This window comes from Microtus pennsylvanicus, chromosome 3 (genome assembly GCF_037038515.1).
Source record: "Microtus pennsylvanicus isolate mMicPen1 chromosome 3, mMicPen1.hap1, whole genome shotgun sequence".
Taxonomy (NCBI): Eukaryota; Metazoa; Chordata; class Mammalia; order Rodentia; family Cricetidae; genus Microtus; species Microtus pennsylvanicus.
Genome location: NC_134581.1, coordinates 66868503 through 66893297, shown reverse-complemented (window position 1 = coordinate 66893297; position 24795 = coordinate 66868503). Strand labels below are relative to the sequence as shown.

The 24795-nt window shown below is 45.4% G+C and overlaps 1 protein-coding gene across 1 annotated transcript in view; it reads right to left on the bottom strand.

The window, feature by feature from the left end:
- The window catches only part of Tnfaip8l3 (TNF alpha induced protein 8 like 3), a 42377-nt gene extending 18070 nt beyond the window's left edge, over window positions 1–24307 (bottom strand). The window contains exon 1 of the mRNA XM_075965882.1: window positions 24031–24307. Within this exon, the coding sequence (XP_075821997.1) occupies window positions 24031–24082 (52 nt within the window). The 5' untranslated portion in view covers window positions 24083–24307. The remainder of the gene's footprint in view (window positions 1–24030) is intronic.
- Between the last annotated feature and the right edge of the window lie 488 nt (window positions 24308–24795).

The window sequence follows — 24795 nt, the reverse complement described above, 5'->3', positions numbered from 1 at the left end:
GAAATTTACAGGCAAATTGATGGAACTAGAAAAAAAAACCATCCTGAGTGAGGTAACCCAGACCCAGAAAGACAAACATGGTATGTAATCACTTATAAGTGGATATTAAATGTAAAGCAAAAGATAAGGCTACAATCCACAGCCCCAGATATGCTAGGTAACAAAGAGGACCCTAAAAGGGACACATGGATTTCCTTAGGAAGAAGAAATAGATGAAAACTTTTGGGTAAACTGGGGGTAGGGAGATAGAGAGGAGGGCATGGGAGGATGGGAACATGAGGGATTGGGATGGTTGGGTTGGGGGCAGGATGAAGAGGGAGAGCAATGAAAGAGATATCTTGATAGAGAGGCCATTATGGAGTTAGGAAGAAACCTGGTGCCAGGGAAACTCTCAGGAACCCACAAGGATGACCCCAGCTAAGACTCCTAACAATAGAGGAGAGGAACCCTGAACTGGCCATTTCCCGTAATCAGATTGGTGACTACTCTAATTGTCATCATGGAGCCTTCATCTAGTAACAGATGGAAGCAGATGCAGAGATCCATAGCCAGGCACAGGGCAGAGCTCCAGGAGTCCAGTTGAAGAGAGGGAGGAGGGATTATATGAACAAGGGGGGGGGTCAAGATCATGATGGGGAAACCCTCAGAGACATCCGACCTGAGCTTGTGGGAGCTCACTGACTCTGACATCTGCATCTGGGTACCAGTTATGTAGCTTGCTCTGTTTGTGGTGCCCCTAGCAGTGGGACCAAGACCTGGTTTCAACACATGAGCTGGCTCTGTGGAACCTATTCCCTATGGCGTGATGCCTCACCCAGCCTTGATGCGAGGGGGTGGAGCTTGGTCCTGCCTCAACTTGATGTGCCATGCTTTGTTGACTCCCATGGGAGGCCTTACTCCTTCTGAATGGAGACGGAGGAGTGGATAGGGGGTGAGAAGGGAGGTAGAGGAGGGAATGAGAGGAGAGGAGGGAAGGAAATCTGGTTGGTAGGTAAATAAATACATAAGAATAAAAGAGAAAAAAATCTTTGACACAAACAATATATGAAAACAAGGAAACTACACAAAAACAATTATCACAGACACATGACACAATTATGTGAAATTAGGTGTACTCACTTTAGAAAAAAAGTTAGAATGTTTATCCTATTTCTTTAAGATGAAAAATGGTTAGTAGCAGAGGGGTCAAAAGCTGATGTCTGTCCTACAGACTTAAGGTAAACCATCTCTCTTTCTCTCTCTAGCTGAGGGGGAAGAGTGAGGTTTTGTTGTTTTTTACTTTTTAATTGTACCCCAAACTGATTTCTAGGAGGTAACTTGGAAGTCACAAGTTGTGCCAAGCCTATTAGATGAGCCGCGTTAAAAGTAGAAAGCAGAAAAAAAAAGATTTATTCAAGGTGGTCACATTGGGGAGGGGTGACAAAGATGGAGCAAACCTCTCAAGTCTACCTCTAGGGTTCTGAAGTAAGAAAAAGTTTAAATAGAGGGGCCAGACATGCACATTTCTGAGTAGTTACACCAGCACCTCATCATTACCTGGGTGGTGGTCTGACCAGCTGTTAGACTTGTTTGAAAGCTCTTTCAGAGAGACAACTTGCTCCTCCGGCTGTAGCCCTCTCCTTTTCCCAGAATGAGATTCCTGGGGAACTCCGTTATCCTTAAAGCCAATTGTTTGAAGACTGAGAGGCACAAACCCTCTTTAGGATCTTTATATAACTGGAGGGGGCAGAGATCAGTTTTATGAAGCTGCTCCCCAGAAAACACTACACATGACCCAGGAGCAGAGCACAGATGTATGTAGGAAATGACCTATTTTTGGTGTCCGTGGCTCGCAAATATTTAGTGGGTTTGTTAGAAAAGCAGAAGCAAAGAAACGCAGGACCCACATTCAAAGGATCAACCTGTCAAATGACACAGGGAAACTCACCAAGAAGCTTGGAGACTGGTCTCTGCAGAAATCCCAGGAATATCGTGAGGGTCTGCAGACACAGCAACATTTGATTTAGCAGCCTGAGGAGTCCCCTAACTGTAGGGACCTCAGTGTGGGCCAAACTGAGATTCGGGGCTTTAGGGCTGGAAGGAGTTTTAGTAAGACACTTGAGGGAGCACAGAAAGTTGCTCAAGGAAACTCTAGGACAAGCAATGTCCCCGAAAGATGAGTGCTCAGTAACTTTAGAATTTATCCTTAGTTTCAAAGTCCACTCTAAAAAGATTTCTAATTTTTTGCTTTGGCATCTAATTTAACGGATGTGCATCTTTAATAGCTTTTTTTTATAATGAATTACCAATTTTATCAGTTAACTATCCAAGAGCTAAGAATTTCATCACACAGCATCCAGTGCCTTGACTTATGGTTTTCTTTGTTCTATGAATCTACAAAAACCTTATGAAACTGTTTCCACATTAGAACATGGAATTGGGGTAACCTAAATCTATGTCCCCCAGCCATGGTCACTCAAATGACTCCAGAATAAACTATCTCTTACTGCCTTTAAGATGAGAGCTGTGATTTTTATGTTGACACACATAAAGCCAGATAGAGTACCTCATGGTGTTTACCTTCTCCTTTTTGCATGTCCTGTTGTGTGTATATGTGTGTGCATGTGTACACATACATACTCACGTGTGTGCTTTCTTCCTTTCTCCTGAAAAATTTCCTATCTACGCTGACTGGGGAACACCTGTTTTAGGTCAGTTTTATGTGCTGCTTTTGGGGTTGACTTTCTCAGTTTTTACCCTGAAGTCGTCTTCTACACTGGGTCTCAGGATTTACACATTTACACAAATGTTTACACAAAACATGATGGGGCTCAAGACACTGAGTGGCTAATCACTCATAGGTGTCTTCCCAGACAAGCAATATAGTTCCTTCTGACCCAGGAATGGGGGGTGTTTGTTGGTTTTCCCTGTGAGTCTATGGAATATTGTGGGTGTTCCTCTGATACCCCATACCTTTGAGTGGGAGGGAACAGGTACCTCTTCTCTTTGGTGTCTTTATCATCAGGTATCATAAAACCCCTAAGCTAAAGGTTAGACAAGGTCAGATGAGTAGCAACAGAAAAAGTCAGAATTACACATTTGAGGAGGAATGTCAGGAGTCAAAGGCCAAAGGATATTAAATCAAAACATTTCAAAGACAGTGAAAACCAATACAAATACCAAAATATCTTCAAATTAAATGTTGACCAGAATGCCTTTAGAGATCCAAAAGCAAGCCAGCCAACCAACCAATCAACCAACCAAACCAAATATCTGCACCAAAATGTTTTCAAAGCAAATAAATTAATTAGATTTCTTAAATAAATACATTGGAAGTGGACCAAAATGGGGTCTGTCAAAATAGAATCCTTGTTAAGCAGCTCAGAATAAACAAAAATGGACTGTCAGTCAAACCAAGGGAGGCCCTGACCCTGGAAAGAACTCACAACAATCACTTGAGGAAATATCACCAGGCAGTCTGGACTCGGTGTGTCCATGCAGACACCTGGCTTCCATTCAGGTAGCTTCTCCAGGGAAAGAGGACCATTCTCAAATCCCACATTGTGTCACTGTAACTGTCTACCCAAAAGACACGACAGCTCTTATCTTAAAGAGAACATGAGTTTATTATGGAGCCATTTTGAGTGACTGTGGTGTAATGGTCTGTTCTGTCCCTTTAAAGAGACAAGCCACGCCCACTCCCTCCCCTGTCCACCAGGCAAGCTGATCTTCAGCTTCCAGTCTGAGTCTCTTCCTTTCCATCTCTTTCCCAAAGAGGCAGCTCTGTCTCGCTCCCTTCTCCCCACTTCTCCCCGTCCCCTCTCTCTCCCTCTCTCTCTGCTGCTTTTCTTCCTTCTCCCTTTCTCCCCCTTTCCCCTCCAGAACCCATTAAATAAATATCCAACCTTACTCTGCATGGCATACCTACCCATCTCGGTCTCTCACCCACAAGGTGGCTCCATGCCTAGGACCCACTGGCCCTCATGGCCTGCCGGCCATTTGGGGGCTCCCTGCCTGGGACCCAGCTGCCTCCATGGCCCACCGTGGTCTCGGGACCTGCTGCCCACTGCCTCCCTCCACTCGGGGGACCTGCAGCATGGTCTCATGACCCGCTGGCCACTGCTGCCAGTCGGAGACCTGCAGCATTTTATTTCTAAACCATTACACGTATCCCTGGGAACACAGATTTAGATTACCCTGAATTCCATGTTCCCTGCAGTGGGTTTCTGACAGGCAACACCAGATTAAAGTATCTTCTTTCTGCTCCTTATTCTACCAAGGCTCTCTGCTTTTAAGTGGAAATACATACCTGATTTTATTAAATGCATTCTCTGTGTCTGCTTAGATTGTTTATCTCATAATACATTACTTGAACAATCATAAAAGTTTTAAACATAAATTATTCTTGCATTCCATAACAAGCCTTACCTGATCTGCTGTGTGTGGACAAAATACTGATGAATTTTAACAGTAAATTTAGGATTTGACATTTTTCTGGAGAAAACTCCAGGGAAAATAAATTATAAACTGAGGAGGTGGTTATTTATGCTCATAGAACCAAAGATCCTGAAAAACAATTTAATCTGATTAACTCAGCAACATGTAAAACCCCAGTTTAATAAACACACGTACACACACAGTTTAATAAACGCACACACACACACACACACACACACACACACACACCTGTAAATTGAACTAAAGAGGTTGGAACACATGCAGGAGAAGCCAGAGGGGCAACAATCTTGTAGGCAACAGTACATCTTATTTAACCGTCAATGTAGTTTACTTTTTAAAAGAAAATATGAATTTCATTTCAATCAAAACCTGAATATGGAACAGCAGGAAGGGGACACTTTCAACACACTGCTTATGAGATCCCTTGTGTATATGCTTTAGTAAAACTGGAACTGGAGTAAGCCACATTGGAATATTCATGGTCACCACTGTCAACATCAGACCTACAGACTAACACCTCATAGAGCTCATAGTGAAAAATGAGAAAGATGATCACTCAAGGAGTCTGAGGTTGGGACCCTGGATTTTGTAGACTAGCTCAAAGGGCTGTCCGATTCACATTTCTGTGGTGGTAGAAGCCTGTTTTCCCAGAAATTTCTCAGAAGTGCTCCTTTCTTGAGAAGGCCTTCCTAAATCAACGTCCCTCCTCTATTTGGTTCTAGGAAGTTAAGTGGTCCAGAAAAAAAATTGTAGACTTTCAGTAATCAAAGATAGTACCAGTGGAAGGATTTGTGCTGCTGAATTACCAGGTAGTCTTTCAAGGATGCCGGGAACAGCTATTCCATGGAGTCAAAATTCCTGGGGTGGTCATGGAGTCACTCCTCAAAGACAGGGACACACAGCCTGCTGACCTGACTCAGGAACAGTAGGAAACAATGGGAGAGCAGGTTTCCCAACCCCTGCCGAGCCCCTCAAATTCTCCGGGGTGACTATCTCCTTGTGTACCTGGGTTCTTAGTCTGCTAAACAGAGAAGCATCCCAGAGTGTTCGTGTTCTCAGTTTAACAGTGATCCCCTACAGAATTGGCAGGTGAATTTTCATCCACAAAACCCACCATGGGGTACAAACCAAATAGAAGCGTTTCTTGTGGAATGGGTCAGCAGCTGTCCTTTAGTCAAAGGCTGATCCGTCCTGTCCAGACTTCCCCTTCTACTGTCGTCTTTAGACATAGTGCTGTCTCCTCCTTTGAAAACCCTGGGGCGTTTATCTCAAAGCCAACAGTCTTCCTCTTCTATGGCGCCCCTCCAGAGGGCCTTATCCTGTTTTTTCTGGGGCTCTGGACTCCTCCAGCAGGCCTCAGCATGTGCCAACCACAGAACAAGCAGTTGGCAGGATCTCTCCTAAAGACTCCTCCTGTGCCAGCCTCAGCACCCACAGACTGAGCCACAGACTGCCAGTTCTGCCAGCCGCTGGCCTGAGCGAGCTGCCCTGTGCTATCTACATGGGCCTGTAAAAACCTCCGCTCCAGCTGCCCCCACTAGACCCCACTCTATGTGCATCCCTGTCTCCCCTAAATCAAAGCTCATGTTTTCCCCAGACTCACGGCAATTGCACTGTGCATCATCTCTACAAGCCCACGCAAGTCCAGCCACTCTCCGTGACTGTCCTTCAAACAGACTGCCCTGCACAGGGCCTAGTCACAGAATTCCCTTTGGCCTTCCTTTGTTTGTTCCTTGGCAGTTCCAAAAGGGGTATCCCTGACACATGGCAAACATTTAATAAACCTAAACCTCAAAAATTAAATAGCGACTGTTCAGCACAAGAAGGTACCCATGGAGGAGGGGTCTTGTACTTCCCTGTTTTCACTCCACACTCAGCGGTAACTGCTGTTGCCAGGGCCACAAATGGCTTTTAAAAAAATACAATTGTAAAATACAATTTAATTGTGACAGCCAATTGTCTGGATTGCTTTTATTAATTGTACGTTTGACGGCAACCCGTGTACATGCGCTGAGCAAACCCAGCCTTATTTTATCCATACCCCGCTTCCCAACTTCTGGCCTCAACATTCTCCATTCGGGGGGACTTGAATGAGACACACTGAGTGGCACTTGCCTTTGCGTGTCCAGTTTATTTCACTTAACATGATGTCTTCTAGTTCCATCTATTCTGCTGCTAATGACGGAATTCAATTCTTCCTTACGGCTGAAAATTACTTCATATACATTTATACAAATATGTGTGTGAGTGTATACATCATATTTTTACTGTCTGCTCATCAATTAATGGGCACCCATGCTGATTCTTATCCTGCCATTATGAAAAAAAAGCCATGGAAACATGGCTATCCAGGTATCTCTGGCATGTTGACTTCATTTCCTTTGGATAGATACATAAAAGTTAGAAAGCTGGATGAGGCAGTAAATCTATTTTTAGAATTTTTTTATATGGTTGGCTGTTTTGCCTTCATGTGTGTCTGTGCACCAAGTGGACAGTGTCTGGATTCCCCTGGGATTGGAATTATAGATGGTTTTGAACCACTATGTTGGTACTAGGAAAGAATCCTTGTCCTCTGGAAGAGTAGCAAATGTTCTTACCCCATAAGTCATCTCTCCAGCTCCTATTTTTAATTTTTTTAAAAAGGAACTTCCATAAACTTTTCCATAGCATCTATAGCAATTTACATTCCCACCCTTAGTGTATGAGGATTTATCCTTTATCACAGTCTTGCCAGTATTTGTTATTTTGGGCTTTCTGACAACCATTCTAGCTATGTTGAGATGGCTTCTCATCGTAGTTTTGATTTGAGTTTCTCTAATGGCTAAAGATATTGAATACTTTTCTCATCTATTTGTTTGCCAATCGGATAGTCTTTTAATTGTCCATGTGGGGTGTCTGAAGCAAGGGGGCACTTTTGTTTGTCACCCTGTGGGAGTACAGAGTGCTACAGGCCTTACTGGGCAGGTCTGCTGACTGCCACAGTCCAGGACACGGAACATCAAGAGTGCCCCCAACTAGGTTTCTCAGTCTCTAACTGACCTGGTGAAAGACTCTAAATGCATTTGTAAGCTCCCTCAACCCTAAGCCATTTTTCTAAAACCTTATACTCACTCTATCTTGGAAAAGGGACAGTCGCCCCCCACACACACATACTGGACTGCTTATCCCCCTGTGCCCTTGAGAATAACCTTCAAACGTAACTCCATTTTGGGAATTGAGGCAAATACAACCCACAGATGTTGATTCAATTCCTGATGTATTAATTTAGTCACTGAACCAAAGGTCAGGGTGGACCATAAATGCTCTCCCTTATCACCTGACCACGTAACTATTCTCCTGCCCTGGAATAGACCAATCATTGCTAGTAACCCTTTGAATAAGCCAATCCAATAAGTTGGAAAACAACCTTGTGTCTGTGGCTTTTTGCTTTAAAAGATGGACTGTAACAGCTATCGATGTCCTTCATATCCCGAACCTGAAGGGCCCTGTCATGACAGAATAAAAATCCTCTTGCTTTTGCATCAATTTGTGGTTATGTGAATGGTGTCTGGAGCAACTCTTCCCTGATGTTTGGACTTCTAGTCCAACACTGGCTGTCAGCAGCATGGAGCCCTCCGTAAGGTTGAGGTCTCTGCTGTCCTCACCCCCAGTTCTCATTTCTTCACAGATTTATGCGGACTCCCAGGCATGCCTCAGCCAGGACTCTGAGCTAATGGCCTAACTTCCATTCACTCTTCATCTCCAAGCTCTTGGTCTGGCATCATCTCTCAACTATACCATGACCTTTCACACCAGGGCCCCCTCTATGACTCTGCTCATTCAATCTTCCCACTCCCCTTCTCAGCCCAATCCCCACTCAACCTCAAGGGCTCTACTTCAAGTACCTCAGACTCCTGAGAAAAATTTTCCTGTAATTCTCTTTAGGAATTAACCATGACTAATCACCCATGCCTGGATAAACAACTTTGTCTTCCCTGAGTCTAAACTCCTCAAGAACAGAAATCATGGTTCATGCAGCCAAAAGCTACAGACAGGACTTAAAATGAATGTCTCTCAATTCTGACATGTATTAGAATTCACATTAACACCAATGATAGCCAGGTGGTGGTGGCACACTCCTTTAAACCTGGCATTTGGGAGACGGAGGTAGGTAGATCTCTGTGAGTTCAAGGCCAGCTTGGACTACAGAGTAAATTCCAGAACAGCCAGAGCTGTTACACAGAGAAACCCTTTCTTTAAAAAACAAGGACAAGAACAACAATAACAACAACAAAAGAAGACCAATGATAACCTGTATCAATGATACTGTACCAATGATAACCTGTATCAGTGATACTGTATCAATGATACTGAGGTCTACTTCCTCCTCCTGGTGTCAGGGTTTCCTGCATTGTGCTCCTTATCCAGTGAGGGGTTGTAGCCATCACATTACTTTCTTGGTTTTTTTTTTTAATTTCAAAATAATGCAGGTATATCATTTCAAAATCAAACTGATGAACAAAACTTGTAACAAAATGAGACATCTGACCCATCTCTGATGCTGGCCTCTTTGAGACAAACCCCTTCAGGCTATTTCAAATGTTTCCATGACTAATGGCCTCCACTATTTAAATTATATGCTTATACTTCTAGCTCTTGGTTTTATTTGCTTTTAACTTCAGACTACAGAAGGCGGAAATGTCATTGTCTTCCCTATTTGTTTTTTCCGTCTACCTTCTAATTTGGTTCTCTGTCAACATTTGGTTAGATCACACTTTGGCAGTTATATTATTATGATTTAGATAACATTCATAGCTTAGCCAGGATGTTCTCTGACTTCTATGACTGCATTTCCTCTCTTACGCATCTTGTTTTTCCCAGGAGTTAACACAGCTTGTCCATCATCTGGTTTATTTCCTATCTATCTAGAGCTATGACACCCCCGAAATTCTATGAGATACATGGTTCTCAGTATGAAACACATCAACTACTTGTCTGATGCTGAGAGCCGAGCAGATTTTCCTCTATACCTCACATCTTCCTCCCCCTTCCCCACTTCTCCTTGGCCCTGTCTGAGTTCTCAGCTTCATGGCTTCTCTCCTTTAATTTACTTCCCTGTCCAGCAGGGTGCCCTATTTGTTACTCTTCATCTCCGTGACAAAACACTGGACAGAAACAACACCAGGAAGGAAGGGTTTTTTCGGCCCAGAGGATTACTCCATGGTCGTGTGGCCCCAGGACTTTGGGAAGAACATCATGGCAACAGGAGCATGAAGAGGGTAAAGAAACAGGCTGTTCATCTAAGGTCAGAGAGGAAGCAAAGAGAAAGGAACAGGCAGAACGAGATCAGCCTAAGGACATGCCCTTAATGATTTATTTCATCTGCCTGGGCCCTACCTCCTAACATCTCCAGAGCCTCCAGAAACCGTGCTACCAGCTGGGAACCAAACACCCAACACCTGAGCCTGCGGAAGACTTACTCTTTTCAAACCACCATAGGCACTTTGTCCAGAATAGATGGCAACAAACACCTTAAAAAGTCAGAGAATAAAGGGTCCAGAGGGAAAGTATAAAATTTTACTTAGGTTTTTAAATAAACACTTAAACTGTAGCCATTTAAATGTAAAGACACAGAAAAAGGTAGAAATTATGTTGCACCCGAGGACCCAGTTAGCTGATCCCTAAGCTTTGGTAGAACCCCATGAAAGGGGTCTTGGAAAGTTCCTTTGTTTCTGAGATCTAACATGTCTCACAATGACTTTATTCCACCTTCACACTTGATGGATGGTTTAACTGGGCCCAGAGAGCTATCAAAATTCATTTACCTCAAGTATGCAACGAACTTACTACCATTGCCACCTCTCTCAAGGTCATGGTTTTTAAAATTATTACAGTGTGCGGTCCTGTTTTTACTCTCTGGTGGTTAAGACCATGGCTTCAGAACCAGTTTCTAGAACTGATCACTGGACTCAGTTTCTACTCCTTTTTTTAAAAATTTCTTCTGGAAGCCTTGTGGGGATGTGCAGAAACCCAGGGTCAAGAAATTGGGAGGGCCAGAGATGCTGAAGTAGCAAAGGACACAGAACATCTATAGTAATCCAATGATTTGGAAGTCTGGGGCTGGAGGATCACAAATTGAAAGCCAGACAGCCTGTAATACAGAATGAGACCTTTTCTTAATGAAGAAAAGCCTGGGAACGGGGACACTGACCAGATTGTTCATCTGGTAACAGCATTTGCTGTCAAGCCTGGTGGCCTGAGTTCAATTCCTGGGTCTCATGTGGTGGAAGGAGAGAACCAGCTTCTGCAAAGTTGTCCTCTGACCTCCACATATGCGCCATGGCATATACAAGTACTCCGTATATACCAGCACTCCGTATATACCAGCACTCCGTATATACAGGCACTCCATATATACAGGCACTCCGCATATACAGGCACTCAGTATATACACGCACTCCGTATATACAGGCACTCCATATATACAGGCACTTCGTATATACAGGCACTCCGTATATACAGGCACTCAGCATATACAGGCACTTCATATATACAGGCACTCCATATATACAGGCACTCCGCATATACAGGCACTCAGCATATACAGGCACTCCGTATATACAGGCACTCCATATATACAGGCACTCCGCATATACAGGCACTCCATATATACAGGCACTCCGTATATACAGGCACTCCATATATACAGGCACTCCGCATATACAGGCACTCCACATATACAGGCACTTCGTATATACAGGCACTCCATATATACAGGCACTCCATATATACAGGCACTCCGCATATACAGGCACTCCACATATACAGGCACTCCGCATATACAGGCACTCCACATATACAGGCACTCCATATGTACAGGCACTCCGCATATACAGACACTCAGCGTATACAGGCACTCAGCGTATACAGGCACTCCATATATACAGGCACTCCGCATATACAGGCACTCCATATATACAGGCACTCAGCGTATACAGGCACTTCGTATATACACGCACTCCGCATATACAGGCACTCCACATATACAGGCACTCCATATGTACAGGCACTCCGCATATACAGGCACTCAGCGTATACAGGCACTCAGCGTATACAGGCACTTCGTATATACAGGCACTCCACATATACAGGCACTCAGCGTATACAGGCATTCAGCGTATACAGGCACTCAGCGTATACAGGCATTCAGCGTATACAGGCACTCCGTATATACAGGCACTCCACGTATACAGGCACTCCGTTACCACTTTCCCCTGACTTTCTAACTATACGAGCAGGTGTTCTTAGTCCTTGTCCAGCCCTGATTTTGCTCACACCTCAGCCACTCTCACTAGATTATGATAATTAAACAGATACAAATATATGAGAGACAGAAGGTTTATACACACTATACAAGTCTCCTAATAGCTGTATCCCCAGTCCCTTAAGAATCAAGTAATTCTCCTGCCTCAGCCTCCCAAGTGCTGATACTCATCACTATAATGAACTTTAGATATTGTTTTTAAATGTGTGTGTATGTGTGTGTGTGTGTGTATGCGTCTGTACGATTGTATGCTACATGTATGCAGGTGTCCCCAGAGGCCCTAAGAGGCTGTAAGACCCTCGGGAGCTAGAGTTACAGCAGCTATAAGCCACACAATCTGGGCCCTGAACTCGGGGCTTCTAAAAGAACAGCAAGTGTTCTTAATATGCAGCCATCTCTCTAGCCCCCAAAAGTTTTTAAAATATTTATTCTTTGAAAATTTCATATATTTATACAACGTGTCTCAATCATATCCACAACTCAATTCATCTCTCCAACTTTCCCAGGACATGCCCCCATCACATCTCCCTCCCAACTTCATGTCTTTTTATACCTTTGTTTTAACCACTCTGAATCAGTAAGTTATACCCATATGATCACAGGCATGAGGTTATCCACTGGGGCAGAGAAAGCTCCCCGTGGCCACGTTCCTAAAGGACTCTTCCACTCCCAACAGTCATCAACTGCCAGTATCTTTTCTGCTAAGGGTGGGGCAACAAGGCCCTCCTCAATCCATATGGGAAGTTTGAACTGGCTTGATCTAACCCAGGTCTTGTACAGGTACCCACAGCTGCTGTGAATTCATGTGTGCAGGAGCCGGGCCATGACAGGATTTCACAGCACCTCCCCCACATCTTCTAGCTCTTACTTTCTCTGTGTCCTCTCTCACTCGGGGTTCCCTGCATCTTGGGGAGGATTGATATAGATGGCTCACTGTCTCAGTTCAGGTTTCTGTTGCTGTGAAGAGACACCACGACCATAACAACTCTCATAAAAGGAAACACTTAACTGGGGGTGGCTTACACTTTCAAAGGTTAAGTCCATTTTCGTCACGGCAAGAAGCCTGACTGCATGCAGGCAGACGTGGTGCTCGAGAAGGAGCCACGTGTTCTACCCATCTTGATCCTCAGGCAACAGGAAGCAACTGTGACTCTGGGTGTAGCTTGAGCATAGGAGACCTCAAAGCTTGTCCCCACAATGACACATTCCTTCAACAAGGTCACACCCACTCCAACAAGACCACACCTCCTAATAGTGCCACCACACCCAGCCATAGCTGGGCACTGACAGTTGCTTATTTTCAGCTCTTTAGGCAGAAATTCACCCCCAGAGATAACTTTATAGAGAGTTTTTTTTCTTCTCTGTTTTCCCCACTTTTTAAAAAACCTTGGCTGTCTACATATTAGGCAGTTTTATACCAGTAAGCTCCATCCTAGAGAGTTCGCTAAGCTCTAAGCCTAGAGAGTTTTTAACAGCAAAATACAACACTGAGAATAGTTGGAAACAGATCTCTTTGCTCACTTGTGAACTTTGGCCCATCCTGCTATGGGGGAGAAGAAGGCCTGGGGTGGGGGTGTTTGGGAACAGCTGTGAGTGGATATGGTCTCAGAAGGAGCTGTGTATTATTCTTAGCACAACATCTGCTTCTCTAGGAATTTACCTCTGTCTCGACTGGTTTTTTTTTTCCTGTATACTCTCTGCTCTCTTGTTTTAAAAGTCAAGTTGGTTATATTCAGTTATGAAGAATAAGATGACCTCTCCTGGTTGTTGTTATTGTTGTGGTTCTTGTTGCTGTGTGTGTGCCGGCACTAGTGTTGTAAGCAGTTTCCTCCAAGACTGAAACATCCCGCCCAGCAGGGAAGCTCCTTAAAGCAGAAATTATGCAGTTCAAAATAGCTTCAGGAAATCCCTGAAACTGAGCAGGCCCACTGGGCCCCTCCCTCCCAGGAGTGAAATGACTGCTGAAAGCCATCTCAGGCCATGAAGGGCGAAGCTTCTGAGACCAGCCAAACTGCCCTGGAGAAGCTCAGACCAACTGAGGCACCTGGAGAGGACACTCTCCAACCCATTGAGTTGCCTGCAGGCTGCACCGTGTGCTGCAGGTTCCCAGCTCTGTGAGCTGTCACCCATCCTAAGGGGGGCCTTGGTAATGCAGCTGTGTAGCTGTCTTGAGTCATTTCCACCCCCGTAATAACCCCTCTCCCATATTCCTGTAAATAACACCAATAAAACTCATAGGTTCATCAAGCCAGGCTTTGGTGGGCTCAATCCTGATGGTGGGCTCCCTCTCTGGGGTGAGTAGGCACGTGTGCTGTGTCTCCTCAGGAAAAGTCTTCTCAAACAACAACTGTGGATTCTTCCCAGGGCCTCCCCAAGCCAATGTTCTCAGTCATGGGCCACACTCTGGTCCCTAGATAGTGCCTTATTAAGCAGGGGACAAAGGGCTTGCTTTGATTTCCACTTGAAAACTAAATGAGCTTCTTTATGTGGAGGAGAGGAGTTCTTTATGGAATCTTATGATAATTTTAGACTTGAAGTGCATAAAATAAGCCATTATTTCACAACATAAACCAATAAAGTATAGACAAGAAATCCTGGCAAATAAGGAATGCCAATCCTCAACAGGGATTGAGAGGAATTGAAAACTGCTTTAACAATGCTGGTAAATGTGAGTATTGCGTTTTCCTGCCAGCTTCCTGCTAGGCTGCCTTCCTGGTAGGGTAGAGCAAGATGAGGGGGAGGTAATGAATGCGGGGTCTACAATATGACCTCTTATTTTCAAGCTTCAAGGTGCACAATAAACCCCTCAATCAGATTTCCATCCAACTGCTTCAGAAACAGATACTATAGACCTACTCACTGCCACACAACTCCTCAATGATGAATTTGTTTTAGAATGATGGAAAAATGGTGGAGGTGGCCAGCCTATAAGCTAATGTAATCTTGTGATACTTGAATTTTAAATGTTCTTTTCTCCCCTAATTTTAAATGAAATAAAATACAAAACCAAAACATGTAAACTGAATATTGAAGTTGTTTATTTTTGAGGTTTTTCTTCCTTTGGGGTCATCAGTTTAAAATAGTAAAAGTAGGCACCACATTGAGATGTAACTCAAATGTAGCCCACATTTGGGCTAATGTAACTCTCCTGATACTGTTTGCTTTTCCAATGTCTTGATTTTGCTCTGAGGTAAGGTTATACATTCTTCAAGTCCACTCTGAGGCTGCCATCAGAGCTGAGGAAAGATGAGAGAAAAGACCCAAGATATGGGCATTATAAGGACTTTGTGGTCTAGGAGGAAAGGCCTCTGGCAGATGTGTCTTGCTCAGGACCAGCCTGAGTAGACAACTTAGGGCTCTTCAGAGCTGTGCTGTAAGAATGAGAGGTATTTCCCAAAGGAAGGATTTTTGTCAGAAGAGCAAAGCCGCCACTCTATCATGGGGGACACAGGAAGGAAAAGGGTATTGCAAGAAATACAATGGTAGCAGTTAAAGAAGGGGATAGGGGTATCAGGATTATAGACCAATTAGTCAAAGTAAAAACAAAAAGAAAAAAGAGTTAAGGCAATTGAGGTTTACACCATGCACCTCTCTGGGCTTCCTAAAAGTTAACCTTGTATAAAGTTAGCTCTCCTTGTTTATTCAATGGGATTCAATCAGTGAATTATGAAGTTAAGTCCTAAAGACAGAGAGGCTTAACATAAGGAAACTCATTTCCCATTTTCCTTCCAACAAATTTAATCCTTTATTAAAAAATCAATCTCAAGAAAGATAGGACGTAACTGGAGAACTAGGGGCTAATACAATTCTTCTTGAAGCTAACATCTGAAAATAATTAACTGTTTTTTTATTTCATAGGCTCTTACAGTTAAAATATTTTGAATATTTTATAGAAATACTAAACTTCTAAGACACTGGCTTTTTAAAGACTGTGGAACTTTTAGATATACTCTACTTTGTTATTGTTTTGGCACAATTGTTTATACAAATTCAACAAATGAAATGTCAAATCATGGGAAGTTTAGGAAACGCCACCATACAATGACACTTATGAACTCTGGATGTAGAAACTAGGGACTACCAGTCTAAGTGAGAACTTAGCTAACTTAAGAGCTAAAAGGAAGAAAGGGCTGTGGGTGCTACTTTATTCATGGTACAATGAACTCCACATAGAATACAAGAGCCTGCCCTGAGAGCAAGGCTGAAGTTTGAATTGTAAAATTGTGAGGAAAAGATGAAGTCGTATAGAGAAAACGTAACAACCCTTTTTCTTTGGCTATATATACAAAAGTATCCGTGACAAGTTCTTCTGAGTTCTTAACAGGCAAAGTAGGCTCTCAACATCCACTTAAGCATGGAAAGTTATCCTGTGTTTTATGTTATGATAGTAACATGAGCTTTTGGAGACAAACAGGAAAGGAAAGGTTACGGTTTAAAATGATGTGTCTGTGTATTAAAGCTGACAAGGAGTGCATCGTACTGGCTAGGTTTGTCAAGTAGACACAAACCTGAACTTACCTTGGGAAGAGGAAATCTCCATCTAAGAATTGCCTCCATCACACTGGCCTGTGGGTATGTCTGCGGGGCATTTGGTTAACTGCTAACTGAATTAGGAGAGCCCAGCCCAGTTTGGGTGATAGCATCCTTAGGCAGGTGAGCCTGAGCTGTATAAGAAAGGTAGCTGAGGAAGCGAGGAAGAAGCCAGTAACCCGTGTTCCTTCAGTGTCTGATTCAGGGAGTGCCTCCAGGCTCGTGCTTTCAGTTCCTGCCTTGGCTCCCCTCAGCGGTGAACTGTAATCTGTAAAGCATGTAGATTCTTTCTTCCTCCTGGATGCTGTTGGTCGGTCTTTTATCGCAGCAACAGAAGATAGACTAGGAGACAGGTGGCTATCTCAGACCCTGGAATAACTACAGTTCTTTGTTTACAAAACACAATTACATATGGTTTTAGGGAGGAACATTGAAGTCAGAGGACCTAGCCTTCCAGCCCAGTTCTCAGCCTGCCTGGCCATGCAGCCAAATGAGGTTTGGTGTGTTGTTGTTGTTATGTTTACTTCTGTGTGTAAACACTAAAGATCAGGGACTCTTGTTCTCATATAAAACACACTTTCGAAATAAAGCTGTCTCTCATCTTTCTGGGATTGCCTTGGGATAACTATTTTCTCGGGAAAAGCATCCTTTTTCTTCAGGTCCTGCCTAATATTCCTCTATCTCTATTCTCACATGACCTACCATGAGCTTTCATTCCTACAAGCCCTGAAAAGAATGTTCCTGAAAAGTAGTAACTAAACTAGTGTGTAGGAACCCAAACCTAGGTTAAAAGCTCCTTTTCTTGGTAATTAACACAGTTTTAGACATTCATTACAGCGACAGAAAGCAGACACAAAACCAGCCTCCATCAGTCCACTCTATAGCCTATGGGGGTTGATCCTTGCCCATGTGTGATTACTAATGCAGAGTTTGTCTAATTCACAGCAGGGCCATGGAGAAGCAATGCCCTAACTAACAGAGGGGGCCCAGTTGTTAGGGTTCTGGGTACGGAGGAAACTGAGCAGGATATGCAAAGCAGCCTAGTGACACCCATCCATCTAATGGGTGTCTAACACAGTTTTGGACTTAAGGTGGCTTTACTTCCACTCACAAGCTGCACAGTCCTGAGACAGTTACTTACACTCTGTGCCTCTATTTCCTTGCCTAGAAAACTAGGCTATTCCTAGTATTTACCCCAGAAGGATGGTGAGTTCAAGGTGAAATGCCACAGGAACAAGTAACCATATAAGGACTTACGGGCTGGACTTTGGGAGACAAAAGCCATCCTCCTGTCTCCCTCTTGTTTGGCCACCTAAGTTCCTTGCTTCTCCTACCACAGAATTCCCAATGTCAGTCTTTGCTCGCTACCTTTCTTAATTTTATCCAACAGAAACCAAGGAAACAGGATTCAAGGGGAGCCGCAAAGAAGAGCTGCAGAAAGGCCCTTCATTCCTTCTCCTATCCGAGTCCCTGTTTTACAGCCTTCCAGTTGAACCGCAGGCCCCAAACTGGAGACACAGAACACACACGTGTGCTCACCAATAACTTACTTCCTGTCTCACACGAAAAGCGGATGCCTCCGCCACACAAGAAATAAGCTGGAGGTCTCCCCCAAAGCTGTGTGCCATTACTAAAGTTCTTACTTTTCAGGCTAGAGCAGTTCACAGAAAGCATGTTTTACTTTTGAAACAGAATCTCGCAGCCAGTGGCTGTCTCTGCGGTTTCTCTAGTTTAAGCAAGATTGGACACCACGAAAGTGTCTCCTTTTCTTCCCGGAGAACTGAATTACAAAATCCTGGTTTCTATTAGGGTGTGTCCAGCACTCTCTGTGCTGCCAAGCCTTCCATTTTTATAGTCTGTACACGGGCAGATTTTCCATGAACAGGCTCAAATGTATTCCCAAGCAATGATGTCTAAGAAACTCAGTAAGCATTTAACCAAAAAGAACATTTCTTATTGCAAAACAAAAGTAGCATATTCTTATGCCTCAACATACATGGGAGCTGAAGGGTATTCACTCATCTTATAGGGGTCGTAAATGAAGTTTATCCTTTAAATGCTCTCCTTTTTCTTTCCTTCCCTGCCTCCCTTTCTTCCTTTTTCTCTTTGTGGCTTTGGGAATCCAACCCAAACACTTATTCATGCTAGGCAAGCACTCTACCACCGAGATACACCCTCAGCCCTCCTTTTTTCCTCTCTACAGACTTACATAGAACACACCCCAAACACCCACCTACACAGACATTTTATAGAAATTAGAGGCCGAGTAACTGAAAAATTAAACAAAATTATTTATAGAGTATCTTTCTAGAGATTTGAGTGTGGATTAAAGTGGAAGCTGGGGGCAGCTGTGGAGGACGAACCCATTAGAGAAAGTGCTAACGGGGAGAGGGACAAGAATTTCATTTGGCTGGCAAACAAAAAAGCAGGTACCATAGTTTCTTAAAGAGAAAAATAATGCAGGAAATGGTTTTATATGTACATACATATTCATATACACTATTTCAGAAACTTCCCGTGAGAACAAATTGTGTTGCCCCCATGTTCCAAATCCTACACGGCATCCTGCTAGGATCGCCTAGATTCCCAGATTCAGTCTGGAGTGAGTGCTTCCCTCCACCTAACAGGACTGCAAACAGCTTCCTGTCTCCCTCCCCCTCACCTCTTATTCTACAGATTTGGATCCCCAGAGAAGTTCAAAACCAAAACCAAACCAAAGCCAACCCTCGTCCTGCCAACTTGTACCCCCGTCTGCTTCCTGGAGAACCAACCCACTACCCGTGTGTGCATTCATGCCTCTATCTGCCCAGTCATCCAGCAGCCTGCCACTGGGTTTAGGGCATGTAGGAGGTCTGGGGGTGGGCTGCCAAAGATGAAAAAAAGTCAGTTCTACCCATTAGGGAGCTAATAAATATAATAGTCCAGTATAGGAACAATCATAAAATATTGAATATTGTGACCAGGGCTAAGGGAGGATATAAAGGGGACAGCCAGGGATGCAATCCCAGGCAAGAGAGATCTAGAACCTTCACTCATTATAGCCATCAGTATCTCTAACCGGCTTTCCCCATGCAGTGCCAAACCCTGGAGGACAAAACAGACTCTGTTGTCTCTCTTCACAGTTCCTCATCATGTCTAACAGAGTCCAAGACAGTGCAGAAATCGCCAAGCACTGTAACAAAGCACAAAACAACACAACCAACGGTTCTAGGTAGCAGGGAAAGCTCTGCCACTGGCCTGGCCTTCAGTGGGAAGCTCCCAGGAAGTTCCTCCAGATGCTCAGATGTCTATTAAAACTTCATCCATAGAATCTGAGAATCTGCAGAAACACAAGACAAGTTCCTGACTGTCAAACAGCTAACAGCTACAGCTCATTGTGTGGGCAGGACAGAAACCAGTTCAAGCTTCACAAACAGGAACAAGAAAAGGAACTTGACTAATAGCCAAATGGTACAGTATGCTCAGGCCATCTCTGCTGTGAGCTGGCCAGCTCACTCATCATTCATCTGTCAGCACAGGGTAATTAATAACCTCTGTCATTAACCCGACACTGGGAACCAGACCCCTAAACTCACAAACAAACACACCTGCAGAGTTTTCTTTAGTGCCAAAGAAGAAAAGACCCTTTGAACAAAACCTCACTGTCAAGTGCGGTAAGGAGCATGGTTCTGGAGAACATGTGGTAGTGTCCAGAGTCCATCCCCAGCGTTTCTCTCAACTTCCGCTCAACTGTTCGCTCTCACCCCAGCTCAGCACACGCCACTGTCTCTCTTCACTTTCCTGCCACTGCCTTGGTGCAGCCTGTAATTAACTTGTGCTGCTGTCCCTGAAGTGCCGTTGGCAGCCTTCCTCTATTCTACATTCAATCCACCAGCCTCTCCAGAGTTGGGCTCCCACTCTGAAAGCGGAATCTCAGGAATCCCTGCATTTCTTCATCTCTGCAAGAAGCGATGTCTGGAGGTGGTTTCTGTTGGCCATGTCTCTGCCCAACAATCATGGGACACCCCTTCCCAAGTTTTCCAGATCGTCTGCCCTACACTGCCTGTTTTATTTCTTGAGAACTCCCAGAATTCCAGCTGTCTCCCGCTCCTGGAATGTCTGTCTCCTCTTGACAATTTTACTACATCTACATATTGCTTATTACACGGACCAACGGAGGAGCTGATAAAACAGTAAAGGCAGTTAGAGCCTGCCACTTTCTATCTCTCGCAGAGACCCCATCACAGGGAAATGCTTTCCTGCGGCGCCTCCTTGGGTACAATCATCTTGACTTTCCTGAACCAGGGAGTTGGTGGTTCAAGAAGCTTTCTTGCTTTTGGCTGAGCAGACAGACTCTCTTGATTTTCCAAACCAGAAGGGAAAAAATTGATATTGCTAATGATACTCCCCCGTTGCTTCTTAGAAATGATTCTCATTCCCTTTAGAATTAATATATCAAGCTCTAGGATTTCCAAGAGATGGATGATGGATTTGCTGACAGTTGAGTCTCTGGACCGAATCCAGTGTTCCCTAAACTCTGCTGCTTTCCTCATCACAGAATGAACCACAAAATGACAGAAAAGCAGGGGAGATGCGGATGGCAGAATGGCATAGAAACATCATCCTGTGCCTCCTGGGGTGGGGGAAGATTTCTACAAACAGCACACTCAAAACCTCTTCTCCCCAACCCTTCCGAACCCAATGAGAGTCTACCCCACACCAAATGGGAGGAGCTTTCGAAGAGTCTCCTAAAGCAGCAAAAAGCAAGTCACCTATGGAAGCTGTCTTGCTCCTTGCCAACAGGTGACCACCATGGGGAAGTTCAAGAGGGGCGTGAATATCTCCTGGGCCTCCTGCCACCTGAACAGTAGTAAGAGGTTTATGGAGTGAGAGCAGCACTGGGAGGAGATGGCCATGCCTCTTCCATTTGGTGTAGCCCAGCACAGGGGAGCTCCCATCTCTGCATTAGCAAGTGGACTGGCTGAGGTGGCCTCTGTCTTTTTAAACACCCTCTAGAGTAGAGGAGTAGATGGTGGAAGCAGGAAGTCACAATGTCCCCATCTTGTTGAGCTGGAAGGGGAGTGGAAAAGTAAACAAAATCCCCCCTACACTCACATGTAACCTGAGAAGACAACTCGAAATCCCGCCAGCAAATCAGTGGGATCATGACAATTCTATTGAATATGCGTGTGTGTGTGTGTGTGTGTGTCTTGCAGTTTTTACTCTCTCTATATGATATATATATATGGCAATTTTTACTCTATAAAGCACTAAGATCGATTATTTTGTGGGGTTCTTAGAGATAACCTAAACAGGTAAAATGACAGTTGCCTTTTACTGAAATGGCCAAGAACACTTTCCAGGTGTTATTTACTTGATTCTGGAAGTACTAAGGTCAGAAGGAGAAGTAACTTCCCCTGAGAGAGACACTAAGGTCTTTCTCATTCTAGAGACTTTTCCTTAACCTTACAAAGGGCATCTTAAGTGCAGAGGAGGCAATAGTCCTTACAACTCAACTCCCGACAAAGTAAGCATGTGTGCCACACAGGAGCCATCTTTCCCCGTTACAGACTCTCCCTGGAGGAGGTACAGATCCACAGGAGAATACCAGCTTCTCCCTAGGGCAAAGGTCAGCCTCTGTGGGTGGGTGTCTGTCATTTGAATTATACCTGACTCTGCAGCAAAGTGTCTGCAACAGGATGCAAGCAAAGCAAGACGGAGAAGCGACACTAATTCTGGAGCCTTGTCCCAGAGGAGAACACTTTCAGACTGGAAATAATGAGACTAAATGCCATTTAGCATAATGGCTCATGACATTAAAATAAATGTTCAAGTCGTGAGAGTCGAGCACACAAGGCAAGAAGTGACTGCAGGAAACAGTAAGGTGGAAACAAATGGTGTCAGCTCGTGAGAGCGGGCTGCCCCTGCTCTTCCAGGCGCATCTGACCTGAGCCGTAGCTAACGTGTGCTGCCAGCTGTGCAGCTGTGCAGTGGCCTTCTTGCACAAGCTGTCAGTCACCTGGACAGACAGGGGCCTTCCGAGCTTTAGCAGGTTGGGGGTGGGCACACCAGGGTGTACATGTGCTCTTTCTCTCTCTTTTCCTCTGACTACTAAACGCCCTGGAGTCTCTCCAGCTTCCTCCTCCTTGTTAAGGAGTTCCCTTGCCTTCCTCCGAGTTTCCTTGCCTTCTTCCCTGTCTCCCTCAGTCCCCTAGCTTCCACCCACAGGAAAAGCTGGTAGACCAACTGAGGCAAAGCTACCGACATTGCTCAAGTGTTAGGGACAGCATGTCTGGTGTCTGTCTACCCGGAGCTCTGGACATATACTTAGATACTCACAGATGCCTATGAAATACACCTATTGGATTATCCCATGACTAGAGAAGATCCAAAAGCCACCTGGGAAGCAAAATCTTGGCACCTTAAAGTCACAGAAACACACGCATGCCAAAGGATAGCGTTTATGAACAACATCCACACGTACTGCACCGAGCAGGACTCCCTTGCACAGCCGCTGGAAGCTTTACTCACACACAGGCACCTCCCTTTCTGCCTGCTTAGCCCAGGAATCCTACCCACTCTAAGTTGGGGACCACAGCCACCCTCTGAGGAGTAAGTACCGCTCAGAAAGATAAGTCCCAGGGCCCATGACTAGGAGTCTGGGAAAGCCCTTTATTAAACCTCGACCTATGAAAATGGAGATTAAAAAATTAAAAATAAACATGAACAAAAGCCCCCTAGCTAGATGTTGTTCTACTCTGGCTCCTGAACATGCATTTCCTACACCTACGCCTGATCTAACAGGCCTTCCACCAATTGATCTCCATGGCTGGCCCTCGAGCGTGCCTTGAAAAGCATTAAGACTTGACCGTGTAGAAGTCTGTGCTGGGAGGTTTCCCACAGGCAGTCACGGTCTGTAGGGCAAGGAAATTTTCGGGGCTGTACTAGGTGCACAGAACTATGATTGCAGATAGAAAGTGAGGGGTCCTGGAGTCTGGACCCCAGGCAGGTAGAGGCAGAGCCGCTGGTGGAGGTGGGCTGAGTCTGGTGGAAAATAGACCCACGGTTGTGGGCAGCTTCCTCCTGTTGCTCGGTACTGGGGAGAGGCGGAGGAGGACATTCATTTCTCTCCTAATAAGCAGACACCTATCCTATTGCTTCCATAACTATTGATTATGAAAAGCTTGCGGCTCCTCTTAAAGGGGAAGATCAGCTCTACGTGTCGCCGCGACTGCTTTAAGACCCCTCATCCAGGTCCCTCCTCCGCTAGCCACGCCACAGGGTTGGGCTAGGACTTCTGTGCCGGCTTGCCCAGCAGTCTCAAGAACCGCAGACACAAGCGGAGCCAAGAGCTCTGCCCACGGGTCTTTTCTTCCCACCGACTCTGAGGCATGGCCTCACAGCCCCAGGATGGAGGACCCGGCAACACACGGAAAGTTACTTTCAAAGGGTTGTGCCGGTTTCCGCAGAAAACTACAAGGCGTAGATTTCTCGAGCCCCCCGCCCCCCGCACCACCCCAGTAGTGAGCCTCAAGGCCGCCTCTGGAGACCCCGCCACAATGTGATCCATGGGTAAATGTCCCTCTTGTCCCTCCGACGCACCTAAGTGCCGTGGGGTAGGAGGACGCCCCAAAACCAATTCCCAGTTTTGGTCTGAAAGATCTTGGCTGCCGGGGGACCTGCCTCCTGCCCCGCAGCTCCAAGAAATACTCTCGGTTTCCTGCACTGGCCTCCCCTCCTCTCCAACCCCAGCCCTCCCGGCAGGGTTGCCCCCTCTCTACCTGCAGCAGTCCCAGGCTCGCCCTCGCTCTGCTCTCCAGAATCTGAATCCATACTGTGGGCTTCCGCCCGCGCATCCACCACCGCCCGCCTGCGGGGCGCTGGAGCCGGCGTCCCGGTTCGGGTGGCGGTGGCACACTCGGTATGGGCTGCAAAGAGTCTGGAGCCGGGACGGAGTAGAGTGGGCAGTGTGTGGTCAGACACTAGGGCCAGGGGGCGGCTCCGCAGAGGCCAAGCCTGCTCCTGTGGCCTGCCCGCCGCCCGCCGGTGCCTGCACGCGAGAGTAGTGGGGGGGGGCGGGAGGGGGACGGGAGGGGGTAGGATGTGAGAGAGGGGGAGGAGGAGTGTCCAGTGCCCCAGGGCTCCTGGCTGGGATTAAGTAGCCCGGGTTCCTCTACACTCAGAGCCATGGAATGGGAGCCAGGCGAGGTGGTGCCGGTCCTGGAAGTCAGAAGTCCCCCTTCTTTGGGTGTGGCAAAGTTTGCAAAATTCTTCAGTGAAAAAGCGCCTCTGACCATTAAAAAAAAAGGAGTTATTATTAAGGTTTAGGGTTGTGAGGCTGCACGCGTTTTAGTTCAACTTCACCCCTTAGACGTCTACTTGAGTGAAATCTCTGTGTGTCTGTTTCCTCGCGTGGAAAAGTGGGCGAACGGTCTTGCAGGAATATTGTGAGATAGATATATGATACCGGTTCACTTGTAAGAGAACAAGCAGCGGGCCTTCCGCCTAGTGAGGGAGGAAAGGACTAGTCAGGTAGAGATAACTCC